Source organism: Trachypithecus francoisi, unplaced genomic scaffold (genome assembly GCF_009764315.1).
Source record: "Trachypithecus francoisi isolate TF-2019V2 unplaced genomic scaffold, Tfra_2.0 Lachesis_group3, whole genome shotgun sequence".
NCBI lineage: Eukaryota > Metazoa > Chordata > Mammalia > Primates > Cercopithecidae > Trachypithecus > Trachypithecus francoisi.
The window spans coordinates 159,696,587-159,715,816 of record NW_022681468.1 but is presented as its reverse complement, the minus strand read 5'-3'; the positions used below and the strand labels follow the sequence as shown (position 1 = coordinate 159,715,816).

Here is a 19,230-nt window from a genome sequence, read left to right as displayed (position 1 = left end):
GATCAGACAAAGGCAGAGATCTGGAAAGACAAGTCACACTGACGGTCAAGATCAATGGTTTCAGAGAATGAGACTACCATAAGACAAAGCACCACGGGCAAGCAGGGCGGAATTTCAAATCTAGTGAACACTGGAGAATTAAGAAGAAAGACCAACTGCGAATTCTGGCTGGAAAAAAAATGCGACTAACTCCTCAATTCAAAAGACTGTTATTAGATTCAAAGAAGATATACAACTAAGCTACCTGAATTCCTCTTTGTGGAGTAAACCTGATTAAACCAATGTATTACCCTTTAAGGCAGAGCTTTTAAGTCATCATACTTGCTTTTCCCAAATCTAAAAATCCTAAATTTGGTTATGGATAAGGGTCACCACCAACTTCTTCAGGTGAAATGTCATCTACAGATAACTTAGCCAGGCTCAGTGGTAGGTGCCTGTAATCCCAGCCACTAGGGGAGGCTGAGACAGGAGAATCGCTTGAACCAAGGAGGCGGAGGTTGCAGTGAGCTGAGATCACATCAGTGCACTCCAACCTGGGCAACAGAGTAAGACCTTGTCTCAAACAAAACAAAATAAAACAAAACAAAACCTCTTCTGAAAAAACTAAGAAGACAGAAATAAACACTTTCTAACTTGCTCAGATTTTACTCAAATTATTTGTCTGCAAATATTCTGATATTCAGAAAATAAATATCCTTATTCAATTTAATTGGTAATCAAATGAAAAGCAACGTATTAAAGAAAAGATGATGTTCTGATTCTTTAAATTAACATTGTGCAAAGATGTTACTGAGGGTCAGCTGGGCACAGTGGCTCACGCCTGTAATCCCAGCACTTTTGGGAGGCCGAGGCGGGCAGATCACGAGGTCAGGAGATTGAGACCATCCTGGGTAACACGGTGAAACCCCGTCTCTACTTAAAAAAAAAAAAAAATTAGCTGGGCGTGGTGGCAGGCACCTGTAGTCCCAGCTACTCGGGAGGCAGAGGCAGGAGAATGGCATGAACCCAGGAGGTAGAGCTTGCAGTGAGCTGAGATTGCGCCACTGCACTCCGGCCTAGGCGACAGAGCAAGACTCCATCTCAAAAAAAACAAAACAAAAACCAAACTTACTGAGGGTCATATAGTACCAATGGGAACAAAATCCCTAGCACAACTCTCTGGAAAGCAGGATTGCAGAATAATGAAATGAAAATATGCCATTACCTATGAAAAAGGAAAATAGGATATAAACTTTTCTAAACAGTATAAATAAAACTTTGCCAAAATATGCTTAAAAGAGTGGAAGAAAATACAATGGAATAAAATCTAGGGTGGTGATGACATGTGTAAAAATTAATTTTCCAACTTTTTGAAACAGAGAATGGCACTTTTATAATTACAAAAACAGTTTAAAAATAAAACAAAACCGGGTGCAGTGGCTCACACCTGTAATCCCAGCACTTGAGGAGGCCAAGGCCAGAGATCACTTGAGCCTAAGAGCTCACGTTCAGCCTAAACAACATAGGAAGACCCCATTTCTACAAAAAAAAAAAAAAAAAAAAAAATAATAATAATAATAATAATAAACTAGCCAGGCGTGTTGGCACATGTCTGTAGTCCTAGCTGCTTGGAAGGTTGAGGTGGGTGGATTGCCTGAACCCATGAGTTTGGGACTACAGTGAGCAATGATCTAACCACTGCACTCCAGTCTGGGCAAGAGTGAGACTCTGTCTCTAAAAAAATAAAGTAAATAAAACAAGGATCTGTAAGCAAAACGTATTTGGCAAACAAAGCACTGCAACCTCAATACTTATACTTACTATCTTGTTATAAATGTCTGCAATAACAACAGCTGATAACATTAGCAATGTTTTATTACCCTTTTCAACTATTGGTGTATTTGTCAGTTTAATGACTCTAAGAGCTGGAGAGCAAGAAAGGGTTGTGGTCAAAGCCAAGTCTTGTCACTCGTTCACTTAGGGTCACTAGGAAGTTTAGATTGAAGAAACTGGTAAGGATCCACACAATCACCATCCAAGTCTCAGGCTGCTCAACTGTAACATGGATATTATACTCCTTACCTCGGAGCATGACTGTGAGGATTCAACGACATTGTATGTTATCCAATTTTCATATGAAGCCAAGAGTTTCCTAAACAGTGATTTTTTTCTCATTAAAAGAATTGGTGGAACAAGGACATGGTCACTGGGGTTTTCTCACCAAATTAAAAGAATGGGATAAACTGCTGATTTTTCACTGACAAAAAGTCTTATTTTCATTGAGTGAGTGAATCAGAACTCACTCACTTTAGAGGTGTAACTCCCAACCTCATTTAAGTTAGCCCTGAAGCTACTACTTACTTGCAATTTGATAAATATCTGGTTCTTCTCTAGCCAGCTTTTCTCTGGCAACATCAGCTATTGGTCCAAAAATGGTTACAGGCCTCAGAAATCCAGCTGGAAAGAAATTCACAAGAAAAACAACATATTTTATACCTTTTCTTTCTTAAGCATATTGATGTTAAAGGCTATTAGGTCAGTCTGTAGAAAATAAACTACCTTCTCGAAGAACCACTCTTTCATAAGCTGGAAACTTTGTTTGAACAGGCTGAGCAGACAAATCCTCTCTGCTTTTTCGAAGATTTCTCTTGGAGCTACGAAGACCTCGGAATCTCCAGAAGTCAGCACGGTCTCCCCCTGCTGTTTTTGGAAGTGTATACTGTACACTGGCTAGCTGCTCAGCTCTACACAAGAAAGGAGAAAATTAAAATAAGGGCATTTAAAATGCAAAATGGAAAAAGACCCACAATGAAACGAAATGTACAACACTGGATAGAAGTTCACCTGCAGTTTAAATCTTAATGGTTATAACAAAGAGGAGTTTGTAAAGCTAAGCCAGTTATAGATATGAACACGATGAAAAATAATTCTTTACATTACCAAAATTTCCCAGTGGGATTGAAATGATCTATCATCATGCACTTGATCCACTCTGTGAGAAGTGTCCAAAGCATTCATACCTGTTCTTATTAGGGATGATGCCTCGTTCTACCTCCTTATGATTTTTGCCAATTCGAATAGCAAGCCAAGAGCCCAGTTTTCCATTGTACAAGGTATCCACAACACGGAACACCTCTCCTTTGTTAAAACTAAGTCCATAGGGAGACTCCTTTTCATATTCAAAATGGGTTCTAATATAGAAAGAATCTCCTACATCTGATTCGACAATGCGACGATAAACTAAAAGGAACAAAAACAAACACATTATCAATATTTAGTGGGATAACAATCTGAAAGAGTATATTATGTAAAGATGCTATGATAATATCAGTAACAGTATCCAACAAATTCTTACTATGTGCCGGGTACTGTATTAAGTATTTTATTTCATGTATTCGTCACTGTAAGAACTGAAACTCTTAGTATGTCCATTTTGCAGACTAGGAAAACTGATGCAGAAAATACATTAAGTAACCTGTCAAAAGCCACATGCTTGTTTTCTATTATATCTCCTAACTTATCTGCAAACATTATAGACATTTCCAAATCTAAATCAGCAGTTCTCAAATAAAGGTAATTTTATCCCTCGCCATCCAACACTGGACATTTGCCAATATGTAGCTCTGACTGTCCCATCTGTGTACTGAAAGGGTAGGGGTATGTGCTAGGGGCATCTTATCTAGTGAGCAGAGGTTAGGAATGCTCCTAAATATCCACAATACACAGGACAGCCCCTAAAACCACATTATTTGGTCCAAAATGTCAACAGTGCCAAGGCTGAGAACCCTGGCTCTAAGTGAAAACTGTATCTACTTTATTACAGAAAAAATGGGGTTTTCTCTTGAATTAGTGCTAATAAACAACTGAGTGTATTGCTTAGAAACATCAACACAAAATTTGAAAGCTGCTCATATATACTTTTGTATGGTTCTGATGGCTAATAAATCAACACTTTCCATCACTTGCACAGGGTTGGACGGCATTTTATTTAAATGAGAATACTATAAAGGTTAGTCCTATTAGCACGCTCTGCTAATGAGAATCATCTGAAATTCTGTGCCCCTAAATGACTCGGAATACGTAACTTTCTCTGAGATTAACAAATTCATTCATCACTCAACTTTGAGTGACTTATTTTTTAAAAATGGAATAAATCCCTTTGTAAGTCCTCAAACTCCACAGATTTATCTCCTCCATTTTCTGACAGCATCTCACCATCCTTCTTCTTCTGAGCCAATATGGTCACTTCTTCTCCTTTAGGGAGGTCAAGCAGGAAAAGGACGGCTTCTTCTCTTATGATATTTGTAAAATCTACGTTGTTTACCTATTAAAATAAGATTTCATAAATCATTCTTGGCTGTTTAAGAATATGAAAATAACATACACAGATACTCTCAGTCTACCTAATTTGAAAATATCACTCTTTTTTTTTTTTTGAGACAGTCTCCCTCTGTCGCCCAGGCTGGAGTGCAATGGCACGATCTTCGCTCACCACCACCTCCACCTGCCAGGTTCAAGCGATTCTCCTGCCTCAGCCTCCCGGGTAGCTGGGATTACAAGTGCCCACCACCACGGCCAGCTAATTTTTTTACATTTTTAGTAGAGATGGGGTTTCACCACGTTGGGCAGGCTGGTCTCGAACTCCTGACCTTAGATCCGCCCGCTTTGGCCTCCTAAAGTGCAGGGATTACAGGCGTGAGTCACCGTGCTCAGCCGAAAATATCATGTCTTTAAGAGGAAAAAACTTATTTTACTTTGGAGAAAAGAATATCCTCTAATTTAAAAAAAAACAGAAAGTAAGTAAAGTGAGTTGAAGGTATAAATTTATTTAAATAGATTCAGTGTGTCCTGACATTAAAGATAATCTGTTGTAAAATTTAACCAATTTAGATGAAAAAAAGATAACTTTTTACAAGTTGCTGAGAAAAAAAATCAAAAGAAAATGGGATTAGAAAAGACAGTCTGCACTACGGCATCCCCGTAACAGCATCTGTGTAATGCAGGCTCAGTGTTTGCCAAGTAAATATTTACTTCTATTAGAAGCTTCTAAATGCCAAAATGAACTTATCAAAATGTCACCAGTGACTGTGTGCAGGATTACAGGCAGGTTTTCTTCTTTCCACCTTTTGGAAATTTTCCAGATTAAAAAAAAAAAAAAAAGCCCAAAAGCCCACAAACAAAAAAATCTGACATGCGCCACTTTTATGATACAAAACAAGGCCGGGCGGTGGCTCAAGCCTGTAATCCCAGCACTGTGGGAGGCCGAGGCGGGCGGATCACGAGGTCAGGAGATCGAGACCATCCTGGCTAACATAGCGAAACCCCGTCTCTACTAAAAAAACACAAAACACTAGCCGGGCGAGGTGGCGGGCGCCTGTAGTCCCAGCTACTCGGGAGGCTGAGGCAGGAGAATGGCGTAAACGCGGGAGGCAGAGCTTGCAGTGAGCTGAGATCCGGCCACTGCACTCCAGACCGGGCGACAGAGCGAGACTCCGCCTCAAAAAAAAAAAAAACAGAAAACAAAACAAAACTGAACTATTAAGAAACATTTTTTAGCCAGGCGCAGTGACTCAAGTCTGCAATCCCAGCACTCTGGGAGGCCAAAGTAGGTGGATCGCTTGAACCCAGGAGCTTGAGACCAGTCTAGGCCATGCAGTGAAACCCTGTCTCTACAAAAAATACGAAAATTTGCCAGGTGTGGTGGTGAATGCCTGTGGTCCCAGCTACTCAGGAGGCTGAGGGGAAGCTCGTTTGAGCCCAGGTATTTAAGGCTGCAGTGAGCCGTGATCACACCACTGCATTTCAGTCTGGGTGACAGTGAGGCGCTGTCTTAAGAAGAAAAAAAAAAGACACATTTAAAAAACGTATGCCCTGATTACTTCAAAACAGGATTAAGAGGTGGGTAAGAAAATAGGTTTAATTTCCTTGGTATAGTGAACATTATTATACATGTTGTATTTAAATGTTTTTGACATAACTTGATCGACAACTATGTAAACATCTTCAGAAAGAATCACCGTATCAGATCAGATGGAAACAGGTCTGAAGCCACGATGATGCCTTGACTTTCTGACATGCTAAGTTTGAAGGGAAAAAGAGGAGGATTGAATGAGCAAAGGACAGGGCTCAGGAAATCGCTCAGAGTGAACAAGATTTTGATTGTGAGCTGCTCACTTGAGCCACCAAACCCAAGAAAGAGACAGTATAGCAAGAGAAGCAGAGAATAACCAACATTCCCCAAGTTTTAAAAGTATCAGTAAAGAAGGCAGGAAAAGAATAAAAAAATTAGAGTACCAGAATGGCAGTATTATGGAATCTAAGGAAGAAAGTACTTCAAAAAAGATTAAGACAGTCAAAACGCTGCTAAAACATAAAGGAAAATGAGGCTTGAGGATGACATTAGCTCAGCCATGGCTTATTGAAAACTGAGCTTCAGTAGTGGTGAAGGTGGAAGCCAGGCTGTAAAACTGTATGACCACAATGACTGACAAGAAAACAGGCAAGGGCCTCAACCACATCCTTCAACAAGTTCAACAGCAAAACAGGACAAATAAGACAGTGGAAAATAGATGAAGAACCACGGGAGACAGAAAGAGAAGAAAGTCAACAAAGCTACAAGATTCTGGAGCAGAGAGGAGGCTGAATCCAGGACACTGGCAAGAGGCAGGCTGAACACAGAAAGAGACCAGAATAGAGAGGCCATGGTAAAGACTTTGTGGTGGAGAGGCAGAATAAATGCAGGAGCTTACAACGGACAGATACCTTCTGATTTAAATGGGACATAGTTTAACCTAGCAAATCAAATGGAGGTTTGGATATTTTAAAAAGAAACAGGAGACAGATTAAGATGGTACTATGTCACTAGATGACACTGTTTATGGGGAAGGAAGGGAGGACTCTATAGACTCTCTTGATAATCTGCATCTAACCTGGGCTTTGCTGATTTATGTAACAGATCCTGTCTCTTGTGGAGCATGAAGTTTCAAAGCCAGGCAGCTTACACATCCGCCTTTAAGGTGAATTCCATCTCCCTGTGCCTGAGCCATTATCTGGGGTTAAGAAGGTCCCAGAGGCTGTGTGGCCTGCTTCAAGATGACTCACATGGGAGTGGAACACCGGATGTTGCTTGCTGGCAAGTTGTGGCCCATGGCAGAGTCTTGTCAGTCCGAATGTTTAGTTGAACTTCCAAAGACTACCTGGTAGATATTATCATCGGGATATAAGACTTATTTTCTTCTATTTCTGTAAACACTAGTGGTAGAAATGAAATGTCATATTCTTTACTAACACATAATATAGCAGTAAACAAGAGCAAGATACAAGAATGGGAAGTGAGAAGTTATGCATAAGGTAGACCTGATGGATTTTGACTTGAAAGTTTAATTGGCTCAATGGAGACTGCATACAGATTACAATCTAATTACAGTAGTAAGCTTGTTGTTTGATACCTTTTTCTGGTGATCCAAGTACTTTCTAACCCATGTAAGTTGCAATACTGACGTACCCTGAGAATTTGATCACCTTCCTCTAAGCCTTCCTTGGCTGCAGGGCTATCTTCTAGAACGCCAGCTACAAATATTCCAACATCATTTCCACCAGCCAGTCGCAATCCCACACTATCTCCTTTTCTGAATTTTACCAATTTCATGCTGGGTCTGTTAAAACAGATATTTCATTTGAAACAGTTAAGAAGAGCTTAAAACATTATAGCAAACACTACAGTGAAAACTACATTCAAAATTAAATAAAGAAACATCATTTCTAAAACTTCCCACATACCATTGATTTACTAAATAAAATTTAGTGTTAGAATTCAAACCAGACTTAATAACACTATTTTCTGATTAACAAAGTTTTGGAATATTCAAATTTAATATGCAAGTATTATTTTACATAACTAATTTATAAAATCACTTTGTAAAACAATGTTTTCTCAACTCTCAAACAGTCTTGGGAATACACGGGTACATTCCCAATGGCTAAAAACATCTTCCATTTTTTCTACCCCAAATCACACAGCATTTCTATTAAATAACTGAAAAGTCAAACTTTTTTAAATAAAGGTAGATATTGAACTATAAATTGACTAATTTTCCTGACACGATGGAGTCAAAATAAGGCTCCAAGCATTGTGATTTCTACATGCAATAGATAGTGATTTTTAAAAAAAACTTTGCAGTTGGTGGACTCTTTCAGTAGTTGACAGTAGTTAACTTACTTGGCTGCCCCTCTGAGTTTTACAATGCAAATCATATAGTCATTCAGCCTTTCTAGATTAGCCCCACATCCAATCTCTGTCCCTTTCTAGTTCTCTGAATGGAAAAAAAATAATGCATACACACCCACCTCTAGCATCAGTGTAGTGTTGAAACCTTGTGACACTCCTCAAAACAAATACTAAAAGATGCCTTATAAGAATTGACCAGACAGAAACAGATTGCAATTACAAATTACCCACAATATTTCCTTTCTAGGTATTCATAAGTACTCCCACATTCCTAGCCAAGAAAATACACTATTTTACCTATTCAGACAAGAAGGTAGAAAAAAATCCCTATAGCCTTTATTATGTAATAACCAAATTATTAGAAACTAACAGATAACAACAAAAAAAACACAAGTCAAATAAATGAATGAATGTGCTGAGGAAGGAGAGATTTCTAGTCTCTTTAAGCCAACTAGAGATCACCTTAACTTTCAGAACTTACTATTTATTCACTTCTGATTGGGTGACCTGACCTGGAACTAACATCAGCTTGTCATAACAGTAAGAGCCTGAGAGTCAGAAGAGGTCTCTCACTGGCTGGTGGCACCCTTGATCCCTCCATGAAACTATTTACCAGCTTTACTACAAATGGTCCAAGTCCCTTGGTTGTAGTGGTACCCTAGCCAGGTCAAAAGCATTCTCATAGATTCCTCTCCTAAACCCACTGTACTGAAAGCTCTTTAAATATTTCCTCGAAGTCCTTAAGACTCCAGGTCTAATTGGGTGTGGCAGCTCAAGCCTATAATCCCAGCACTTTGGGAGACTGAGGCAGGAGGACTGCTTGAGCCTAGGAATTTGTTACCAGCCCTGATCAACACAGCAAGATCCTGTCTCTACTAGAAAACAAAATAAAACAAAAAACAAAAAACAATTGGCTGGGTTTCCTGGCTCGTTGCCTGTAGTCCTAGCTACTCCAAAGGCTGAGGTGGGAGGATTCCTCGAGCCTAGGAGTTTGAGGTTATGGTGAACAATGATCACACCATTATACTCTAGCCTGGGTGACAGAGTGAGGCCCTCTTTAAAACAAAACAAAACAAAAACAAAAAGACTGTAAGTCTTTGGAAATCCTCTTTTAACCCTGACCAATCTAATGTGCTTCAGAAAGTAAAAAAACTGAACACAGTATCCACCCTTTAGTAAAACCTGGCTTCTGAAAACCACTGTTAGAAGACAAGTTTAGGCCAGATCTCACCAACAGTGTCATGTGCCTTCGATGACTGACATTTCATACTTAGTCCTGCCTGCAATATGTTAACTACTTGCAATAGCAAAACAGACTAACTTCTGCATCAAATCCATTCATTGGCTTTAAATGAAAAACCAAATCTTTCCTGGCACAGCTACTAATCCTGCCCACATCCACAAATCCTCTTTGGTATTTGTTCTCCCAGGGAAGGAGGTCTCTGGAATTTTTCTTTCTTTCTTTCTTTTTTTTTTTTGAGATGGAGTCTTGCTCTGTCACCCAGGCTGGAGTGCAGTCGCACGATCTTGGCTCACTGCCAGCTCCACCTCCTGGGTTCATGCCATTCTCCTACCTCAGCCTCCCGAGTAGCTGGGACTACAGGCGCATGCCACCATCCTGGATTTTTTTTTTTTTTTTTTGTATTTTTAGTAGAGATGGGGTTTCACCGTGTTAGCCAGGATGGTCTCAATCTCCTGACCTCGTGATCCACCCGCCCTGAAGTGCTAGGATTACAGGCGTGAGCCACCACGCCTGGCCCGTCTCTGGAATCTTATCATTACAGTTTCCTAAACCTTAAATACTAACGCAAATTTTCAAGCAATTCCCAAGAAAGGAAAAAGAAGAGGACTACCTATGCCTTCACAACTTATAAAAGGTTCAATTATCAGTTACCTAATATTAAAATTGTACAATTTTAAACTTGTAAAAGCCCCATCTCTTTCAGAAACTACTTCTATCTACCTAGCTGGGTCTAAGACAACCACCCAATTTTCTTTAGCAATGAAAATACGAGAGTCAGGGGTCCAGATCCAACCCATTTGAGGAAATCTGCCAATTTTCAATTATTCACATCATGTCCCCTTTACCATTGCCAATAAAAAAACTAATTCAGGCTGGCCATGGCAGGTCACATCTGTAATCCCAGCACTTCGGGAGGCTGGTGGACTGCTTGAGCCCAGGAGTTTTAGACCAGTCTGGACAACATGGTGAAACCTCATCTCTACTAAAAATACAAAAATTAGCTAGGTGTGGTGGTATGTGTCCTTTCGTCCCAGCTACTCAGGAGGCTGAGGTGGGAGGACTGTTTGAGCCCGAGAGGCAGAGGTTGCAGTGAGCCGAGATCGTCCCACAGCATTTCAGCCTGGGCGACAGAGCAAAACCCTGTTAAAAAAAAAAACTAACCAAACAAACAAAAAACTAATTTGCTGATCATGATGGTTTGAAATTGGTTTACAAATTTATATCTCAATTCTACCAAGTATGAAAGGTAAAGTAATGAAAGGCGTTAAGATAGCAAAAACTAGCCAGGTGCGGTGGCTCACGCCGGTAATCCCAGCACTTTGGAAGGCTGAGGCGGGTGGATCACCTGACGTCGGGAGTTCAAGACCAGCCTGACCAACATGGAGAAACCCCGTCTCTACTGAAAACACAAAATTAGCCAGGCATGGTGGCGCATGCCTGCAATCCCAGCTACTCGGGAGGCTGAGGCAGGAGAATCCCTTGAACCTGGGAGGCGGAGGTTGCGGTGAGCCGAGATTGCGCCACTGCACTCCAGCCTGGGCAAAAAGAGCGAAACTCCGTCTCAAAAAAAAAAAAAAAAAAGATAGCAAAAACTTACTTTTGAGTTGCTAACTACCCTAGAACAGGTTCTCAAATAATCTCAACCATGATTTTGCCCCCAAAGAAACATCTGGCAATGTCCAGAGATAATTCTAATTGTCACAATTAGGGAACTGCTATTGGCATCTAGCGGCCAGGAATGTTGCTCAACATGCCACAATGCACAGGACAGCCCCTCACGATAAACGCTTACCTGGCCCAAAATGCCACTAGTGCTGAAATTGAGAAACACATTTTTTTTTTTTTTAACGCTCCATCGGAAAGCTGTGGAAATTCTGATGTCTGAACAGAAATTTTTTTTTTTCTAATTCCTAACTTAAAAACTAGGCAGGAGAGAGTGGTGAGAAAGAATGCATCCAAAAATTTCCTGTTGTCTAATTTCTAACTGACTATCATATATAAGTAGCAGAATGTTAAATAAAAAAACTAATCATAGTATTAGGTGGTATGTACTATTTTAAAAAATATATGCAATATGGTTTACAATTAAATTCCTACTCTAAATAATGCCTAATAATGAACAAAGAAAACAATACAACTTTAAAATTGTATTACCGAAGAATTCCATCTTCATGAGTTGAATTAGGTAGGACACCATCTGATGGACTGACAGGTAAATCCACATCTGGTTGCCCAACCTGGGCATACACAGGCTTTGGTTCTAAGAAAAAAAAAAATTGGGTAGGACTCACTTTAGAAAAACATGGAATAATAATGCAAGCAACCAGGCAATATATAATTCATAAGTTCAGAGAACCTGATGAGGAACATATCTACCACATGTATTAGAGTACATTTTATGGTAATAAATTCTGAAGTCTTTATAACAAGTAGGTATGTTACACATTCACCTGTGTTTTCCATAGTTCCAGGAATCAGAATTTGAAAAATCTATTCTTTAGGAACGAATAACAAAAATAGATGAGAAGAGAGAATTCCTACATTTCCCTGTTAAGACTACCCAAGTAGCTACCTTTCCTCATTATGCTAAAATTTGGTTTTCAATAACCATATTTCTGCCACTAAGCAAGCAGAGCAAGAAAGACGATTTGAGAAAAGGAAGTGAAAGACATCAGAAACAAAATCTCCAGGCCTCCCAGGCAGCTGATCTTAGCACCCTGCTGATTCTTCTGTTCTGTCTTCATAGACAGTTTGAAAAGGGTTCTTGGGTCAGACACAGCGGCTTGCGCCTATAATCCCAACACACTAGGAAGCCGAGGTGGGAGGACTGTTTGAGGCCAGGAGTTGGAGACCAACCTGAACAACAAAGCAAGATTCCATCTCTCCCAAAAAAACACCCCACAAAGAAACCAGAAAACCCAAAATAGCCAGGTGTGGTGGTGCACACCTGTAGTAGGGAGGATCAGGTGGAAAGACAGCTGGAGCCCAGGAATTTTGAGGTTACAGTGAGCTAATCACACCACTGCACTCCAGCTGGGTGACAGAGTGAGATTCTGTCTCAAAAAAAACAAAACAAAAACAAAAACCATAAATAAATAACGGTATAATCAGTAAGATGTTTATGAAAACACTTTCAAAAAAGCAAAATAACATTTTTTCTAACTTTTTGAAGCCAATCTCATATTTCTCTTTAAAGAGCAGTGTTGGAAAACAACTTTCTTAATTGCAAGAAGTTGTTAACGATGAACATTTTCCATCTAGAAAGTAAAGGGTAACATTCATGAAAGGCTACTGATTTGTGCCAACCTGCTACCCATAAGGAAAATGCTGGAAGTCATATGCAGACAAATTCACACATGAGAACAACAATAATTGCATCTTTAAAATCTTCTGTAAATCCTAACAATTACTTTACTCTAATTGCAAACATTTCTTGAACTTAGCGTTTTGTTATGCTTACCTGGAAGAGAAGGTGTTTGTTTCTCATTTCTTTCAACTGTAACTTCTTCCACTGTTTTAGGTGTGTGATCATCAGCATGCTTTACAGGAGTTGAGACAGCCCCAGGCTTAGAAATTCTCTCTTCATCTCTACTCCGGAGACTATATGTCATTAAAATAAAAAATCAAGAGCATAAGAATGATTCTGGAAAGCATCTGTAAGAGAACAGTATAAGAAGAGGCAATGCAACTTCAAAAACAATGACAACCTGCTCTAACAGATACCAAAATATTACAAAAACATAGTAATTAAAACTAGAATAGCATTACCACAGAAAAACCACATAGATTAATGTGATAAAATCAAAAATGAAGAAATACATCTATAATAGCAAAATTTATTATGAAAGCAGCATTCCAAAACTGTTGGAGAAGAAACACAACATTTAATAAATGGTGTTGGGACAACTGTCCACAAATGTAGAAAAATTAAATCCCTATGACAAAAATAAACTGATTTCAGATGAAATCAAGTCCTAAAAAAAGAGTTTAAACATTCACATAATCAATAGGAGTCTTTTAAAGTAAGACTCAATGAAGCCACAGTATATCAACAAAAGTGATTACATAAAGTACGTGCAAATAATTGGGAAAAATATATAATACTGGGCTGAACTAAATGAAATGGGAATTCTTTAGTTCAAACAGCTCAATGTTAACAATTTCACACAGTTTGACCAAATATAAATGCTGACTATGTACTGACCTAAGCAACATACATAAGAATTTGATACTTAAAAAAAGAAAAGACAGGTATGATGGCTCACATCTGCAATTCCAGCACTTTAGGAGGCCAAGAGGACTGCTTGAGCCCAGAAGTTTGAGACCAGCTGGGCAACACAGCAAGCTCCATACTCTGTAAAAAAAAATTTTAAACTTAGCCAGGCACTGTGGCTTGCTCCTGCAGTCCTAGCTATTTAAGAGGCTGAGGTGGGAGAATTGCTTGAGCCAAGGAGTTGGAGGCTGAAGTGAGCTATAATAGAGCCACTACACTCCAGCCTAGGCAACAGAGCAAGACTCCGTCTCTTTGAAAAAGAAAAAGAGAACTATCAATCAAGACAACTCAAGAGAGAAATGCAAAAATACAAAGAGGCTTTTCAGCAAAAAGGATGTACAAACACGTAATAAATATGCAAACACATTTAACCTCACTAGGAACTAGGGAAATACAAATTAATTAGAAACTGTATTATCGGCCAGGCGCAGTAGCTCACACCTGTATTCCCAGCACTTTGGGAGGCCGAGGCGGGCGGATCACGAGGTCAAGAGATCAAGACCATTCTGGTCAATAAGGTGAAACTCTGTCTCTACTAAAAATACAAAAATTAGCTGGGCATGGTGGCATGCGCCTATAGTCCCAGCTACTCGGGAGGCCGAGGCAGGATAATCTCTTGAACTCGGGAGACAGAGGTTGCAGTGAGCTGAGATCGTGCCACTGCACTCCAGAGCACTCCTTGCTCTTGGCAACAGAGCAAGACTCTGTCTCAAAAAAAAAAAAAAAAGAAATCATATTATCATCCATGAGAACTTTCACATGATAACATCACTGGTAGGGAAAGATATGCAGAAACAGACATATTCACCAAATGATGGTAAAAGTTTATGACTATTTGAAGGCAAAATGGAAACTATCAAAACAAAAAATGTAACTAGGTCATACCTTGTAATTCCACTTCTATATTTATTCTAGAGAAATACTAACAAATGTACTCAAGAAAACATTTATAAGAACATTCATTCTAGTATCAGTTTGTGGCAAGAAACAAAATAAAACTAAATATTCAATGATTTCCCCAGATAAACAGAAATCGTACAGTGTAAATTTAAAATAAAAGATTTAAAATAAAAGAAGCCAATAAATGCATCTTTAATAAAAAGATAAATCAAGATCTACAGTTTTACAAAGTATCATGTATATATGGTTTTCCAGCTGCAATCTCCCAACCTTGGAAGAACAAAGTAATTTGTTTAATTATCCTGGACCACAGAAAAATATAAAAAGCTCTCTAATTCACTTAAAAAAAACCTTTATTTCCAAACATATACAGCAATACAGACAATAGTATCATAAAATCCCATGTACTCATCTTCAACAATTATCAATACTCTGGTCATCAGCATTCCAATCTGAGGCTACCAGAACCTTTAACATCCAAATCTTGATGACAACAGTACAAAGAGAGAAAATAATATTTTTCATTATGAATGGAGGAAAAAATTCTAAATAAATAAAATACTAGCTAGGAGAATACAGTAGTATATTAGAAGACTATCATCAGGGTTATTTCAAGGGTGCAAGATTAGTTCAACATTAGGAATTTGTTGACACAATTCATTATTGTGCACAAATATTTACAGAAAAAAAGTGTTACTATCAAACAGGCATGAGAAAATCTGCAGTCATTCCTAAACAAAAACTGAAATAAGCAATATAATTATGAAAGAAACTATTTTCTACAACCAAGAGCAAACACCCTATCAAACAGTGAAATGCTGAATGTATTTACACTATTTACAACAAAATCAGTGACAGGACAGTGATACCTGTGAACACTACTGTTAATTCACTCTGATTTTGAAGACCCAGGTAATATAATCATGTGCTAATGGTCCCAAAATATTGAAAAAAACAAAAAACAACAAAAAAAAACTTAATGAATATTAAAGACTACAAAAAATTTTCTGAATTAAGATAATTTTAATTACATAAAAAAAAACCTTTTGTCAATATCAACGATCAGATGGAAATGAAAACGAAAAAATAACACCAGTAACAAGAGCATTAAATATTCCAAAACTTTAGACTGGGCGAAGTCTTCGCAAGTAAGATAGAAATTTGGAAGCCATAAAGGTATCTGACATAATAATAAAGTCACAGTAATATCTGACAAGATTAAAAATTTTTACTTGCATAGTAAAAGATATTATAAAGACTTACATTTGAAACACATCTATATCAGTAATCTGGTACTATCCATTAAAATTTTTAAACAACACAAACACACTCTTTGAAGACTTTAGAAATAAAATGCACCAGCACAGTACATGAAATCAAGTACGAAGGTGCTTACTGCCATGTTTTCGCAGGCAAACACCTAGAAATAAGATATCCATAATATGGAAAGTTTTTAATCAAAAGAATAAACTGGATGTTCACCTTGTATTGTTCAACTGAAATAATTTAGCTGAGTAATAATTCAAAACCTGATCTCTTAATTTTTAAAAGAAAAACCCAAACTCTATATATGATACCAAATGTCAGTATGAGTCTGGAGAATGGCTTAATTCAAGAAGAGTGAGAATTGGGGGTGAAGTGGAGTTGGTGGATTTGATCTATTTCACTTGTTCTAATAAGCATACATTATTTGTAAAAGACTATTAAAATTAGGTACAATGAAAGAGAACAATATGTACAGACATGAAAATAACTCTAAAACAGCCAGGCGCGGTGGCTCACTCCTATAATCCCAGCACTCTGGGAGGCTGAGGCGGGCGAATCACAAGGTCAGGAGATCAAGACCATCCTGGCTATGGTGAAACCCCATGTCCACTAAAAATACAAAAAATTAGCTGGGTGTGGCGGCATGCACCTGTAGTCCCAGCTGCTGGGGAGGCTGAGGCAGAAGAAGGGCATGAACCCAGAAGGCAGAGCTTGCAGTGAGCCGAGATCGCACCACTGCACTCCAGCCTGGGTGACAGACCGAGACTCTGTCTCAAAAAATAAATAAATAAATAAACAAATAAATAAAATAACTTCAAAATAAAATGCCAAGTAAGACACACAGATTACAGAATACATACAGCAGGATACCATATAGCTATTTTAAAAATTATCTCTATAATACAAACAGACATGTTTGCACATGCCCATGTGCAGACAAGTAACAGATATCAAACAAGCAACAGTGGCTCACCTTGGAGGGAAAAATAGCCAAAATAGTAGCCAAGAGGAATTTTAGAGTTATCTCTACTATTTCAACTTTTACAAAAATATACTTATGTATTATTTATAAAGATTGAAAAAATATATTTAAAATTATTTTTAAATAAAGCCTAACTTTAAACAAAAAATTTGGTTTTATTAACGCATATTATTAGCAATCTCTTTTCAGGAAAAGGTTTCTTTCTATGTTGTCTTCCTGAAGGAGTAAAACGTAAGTACTTTGCATAGTTTCTATTTTTATATTCATTTAACCATTCTGTGGAGGTATATTCTGCTTTTAACTTGGTATATTCTTAATGAGCTGCACTGAAGTAAAACAATCTTTTAGGGGGGAAAAAAAAAGCCAAGATATTTTCTAACTTAAATAAGGATGAGCTACTTTTAAATTGTAAAAGATTGGCCAGTTACATATGCAAATGATGTTTAACAAGAAACATCACTCCTGTAATCCCAGCACTTTGGGAGGCCAAAGTGGGTGGATCACCTGAGGTCAGGAGTTCGAGACCAGCCTGGCCAACATGGTGAAACCCCCCCCAATTAGTCGTGTGTGGTGGCATACACATGTAATCCCAGATACTTGGGAGGTTGAGGCACAGGAATCGCTTAAACCTGGGAGGCAGAGGTTGTAGTGAGCCGATATTGTGCCAAAGCATTCCAACCTGGGCAAGACAGTGAGACTTTGTCTCAATAAATGAATGAATGAATCAATCAATCAATAAATTATAAAAGATAAAAATTTTTAGCTATTGCCTTGTGTAATAAAATACAATTAGCTAAGTATAAATCAACAAAATTAAGCTCTATCCCCAAATTGTGCTGTGCTCCTCAGATTAAAAGGGCAGTGCAAAATAGTAAATTATCCCTACATTCTTTGCATTAAAAACTACAAATATTATAAATACAAAATTATTTTTAAAAAGAGAAAAGTGAAAAAATGAGTTAAAAATGAGTATTTTTAAAAATAATGAGTTACTCACAAAATTTTAATAGTTCTACAGATTTCTATTGCTCTGTACAAAGCAGAATTTGTTTAGAAAGGGTAACAATTCCAATTAATTTTCTTCTTTCTTGTAACTGAGCAAAACGTCTAAACATTAAAATGTGATTAACAGAATTACCATCTTGGTATTTTAACTTACAATATTTTAACTCAAATGCTCTCCTCAATGATAAACAATAGGTTGTCATTGGCTATACATGTAGAGCTCTTGCTCCATATATCACACAAAACTCCTGGGCGTATTTTTATCTTTGGGTAAACCCCATTGCTAATTACCTTTTTGTCCTGTGATATAATCATTGTAACTTTAAATGCAATTAGCCTTCAAAAACATTCCACATAAATAGGACTCACACCACTCTATTCAAGTTTTCATACAATTAATATTTGAAATATTAGCTCTTTTTAGTGCATTTCCCTTACCTACCAAAAGATGGAGGCATTATTCAATAATACATAAAGAACTAGAACAGTAGTAAGAGAATTATAAAACGAGCTGCTTATGTAATCAAAAATTTTCTAGAATCCATGTTAAATAAAATATGGTGAAATCAATTTATAAACTGTATTAACTCAATGTATCTAAAATATTTCATCATCTAAGTTATTAATGAGGTATTTTATATTTTTTGTATACTACGTTTTCCAAATCCAATGTGCATTTCACACTAACAATACATCTCGATTTGGACTGGCCACATTTCAAATGTTCAACAGCCACATGCGGCTAGTGGCTATGGTGTTGGACAACGCAGATCTCAAGTTACAGCACAAAATAAAATAATCAACTTTTCCAAACATAAAAATGTTCTATCACAAACAAATGTGACTATGAAGTCAAGATACAATCTGAATTTACACATGAAATTAGTCAACAATCAGTGGCAATTACTGAAAGAAATGGGTGAGGTTGTCATAATGAATCACATTTTCCCCAAACCTTCCTCACATAATTCCTTTTTTTTTTTTTTTTGAGTCAGGTTCTCAGTGTTGCCCTGGCTGGAGTGCAGCGGTACAATCATACTTCGCTGCGGCCTCAGTCTCCCAGGCTCAAGCAGTCCTCCCACCTTAGCCTGCAAGAGCAGCTGGACCACAGGTACGCGCCACCATACCCTGCTAACGTTTTCTGCTTTTTGTAGAGATGGGGTTTCGCTATGTTGCCCAGGCGCGTCTCGAACTTCTGGGTTCAAGAGATCCTCCCACTTCAGCTTCCAAAACTGCTGGGATTACAGGTGCAAGCCACCATGCCCAGCCCTTCCTCACATACTCTATCCTAATGGCTCTCGATATTTAAGCTTAAAAACATGTCTGTGGTTTTGTTTTGTTTTGCTATTATGAGG

General features: G+C 38.0%; 1 protein-coding gene across 10 annotated transcripts in view; it reads right to left on the bottom strand.

Annotated features, from left to right (window-relative positions):
- TJP1 (tight junction protein 1) overlaps positions 1 to 19,230 on the bottom strand; it is a 279,503-nt gene that overhangs the window by 27,835 nt on the left and 232,438 nt on the right. For all 10 annotated transcript variants that reach the window (XM_033190726.1, XM_033190728.1, XM_033190727.1 and 7 more), the window contains 7 exons: positions 12,910 to 13,049; positions 11,604 to 11,709; positions 7,484 to 7,634; positions 4,195 to 4,303; positions 3,000 to 3,219; positions 2,539 to 2,723; positions 2,341 to 2,436 (listed from right to left, as the gene is read on the bottom strand). In XM_033190726.1, coding sequence (XP_033046617.1) covers positions 2,341 to 2,436; positions 2,539 to 2,723; positions 3,000 to 3,219; positions 4,195 to 4,303; positions 7,484 to 7,634; positions 11,604 to 11,709; positions 12,910 to 13,049 — 1,007 coding nt within the window. The remainder of the gene's footprint in view (positions 1 to 2,340; positions 2,437 to 2,538; positions 2,724 to 2,999; positions 3,220 to 4,194; positions 4,304 to 7,483; positions 7,635 to 11,603; positions 11,710 to 12,909; positions 13,050 to 19,230) is intronic.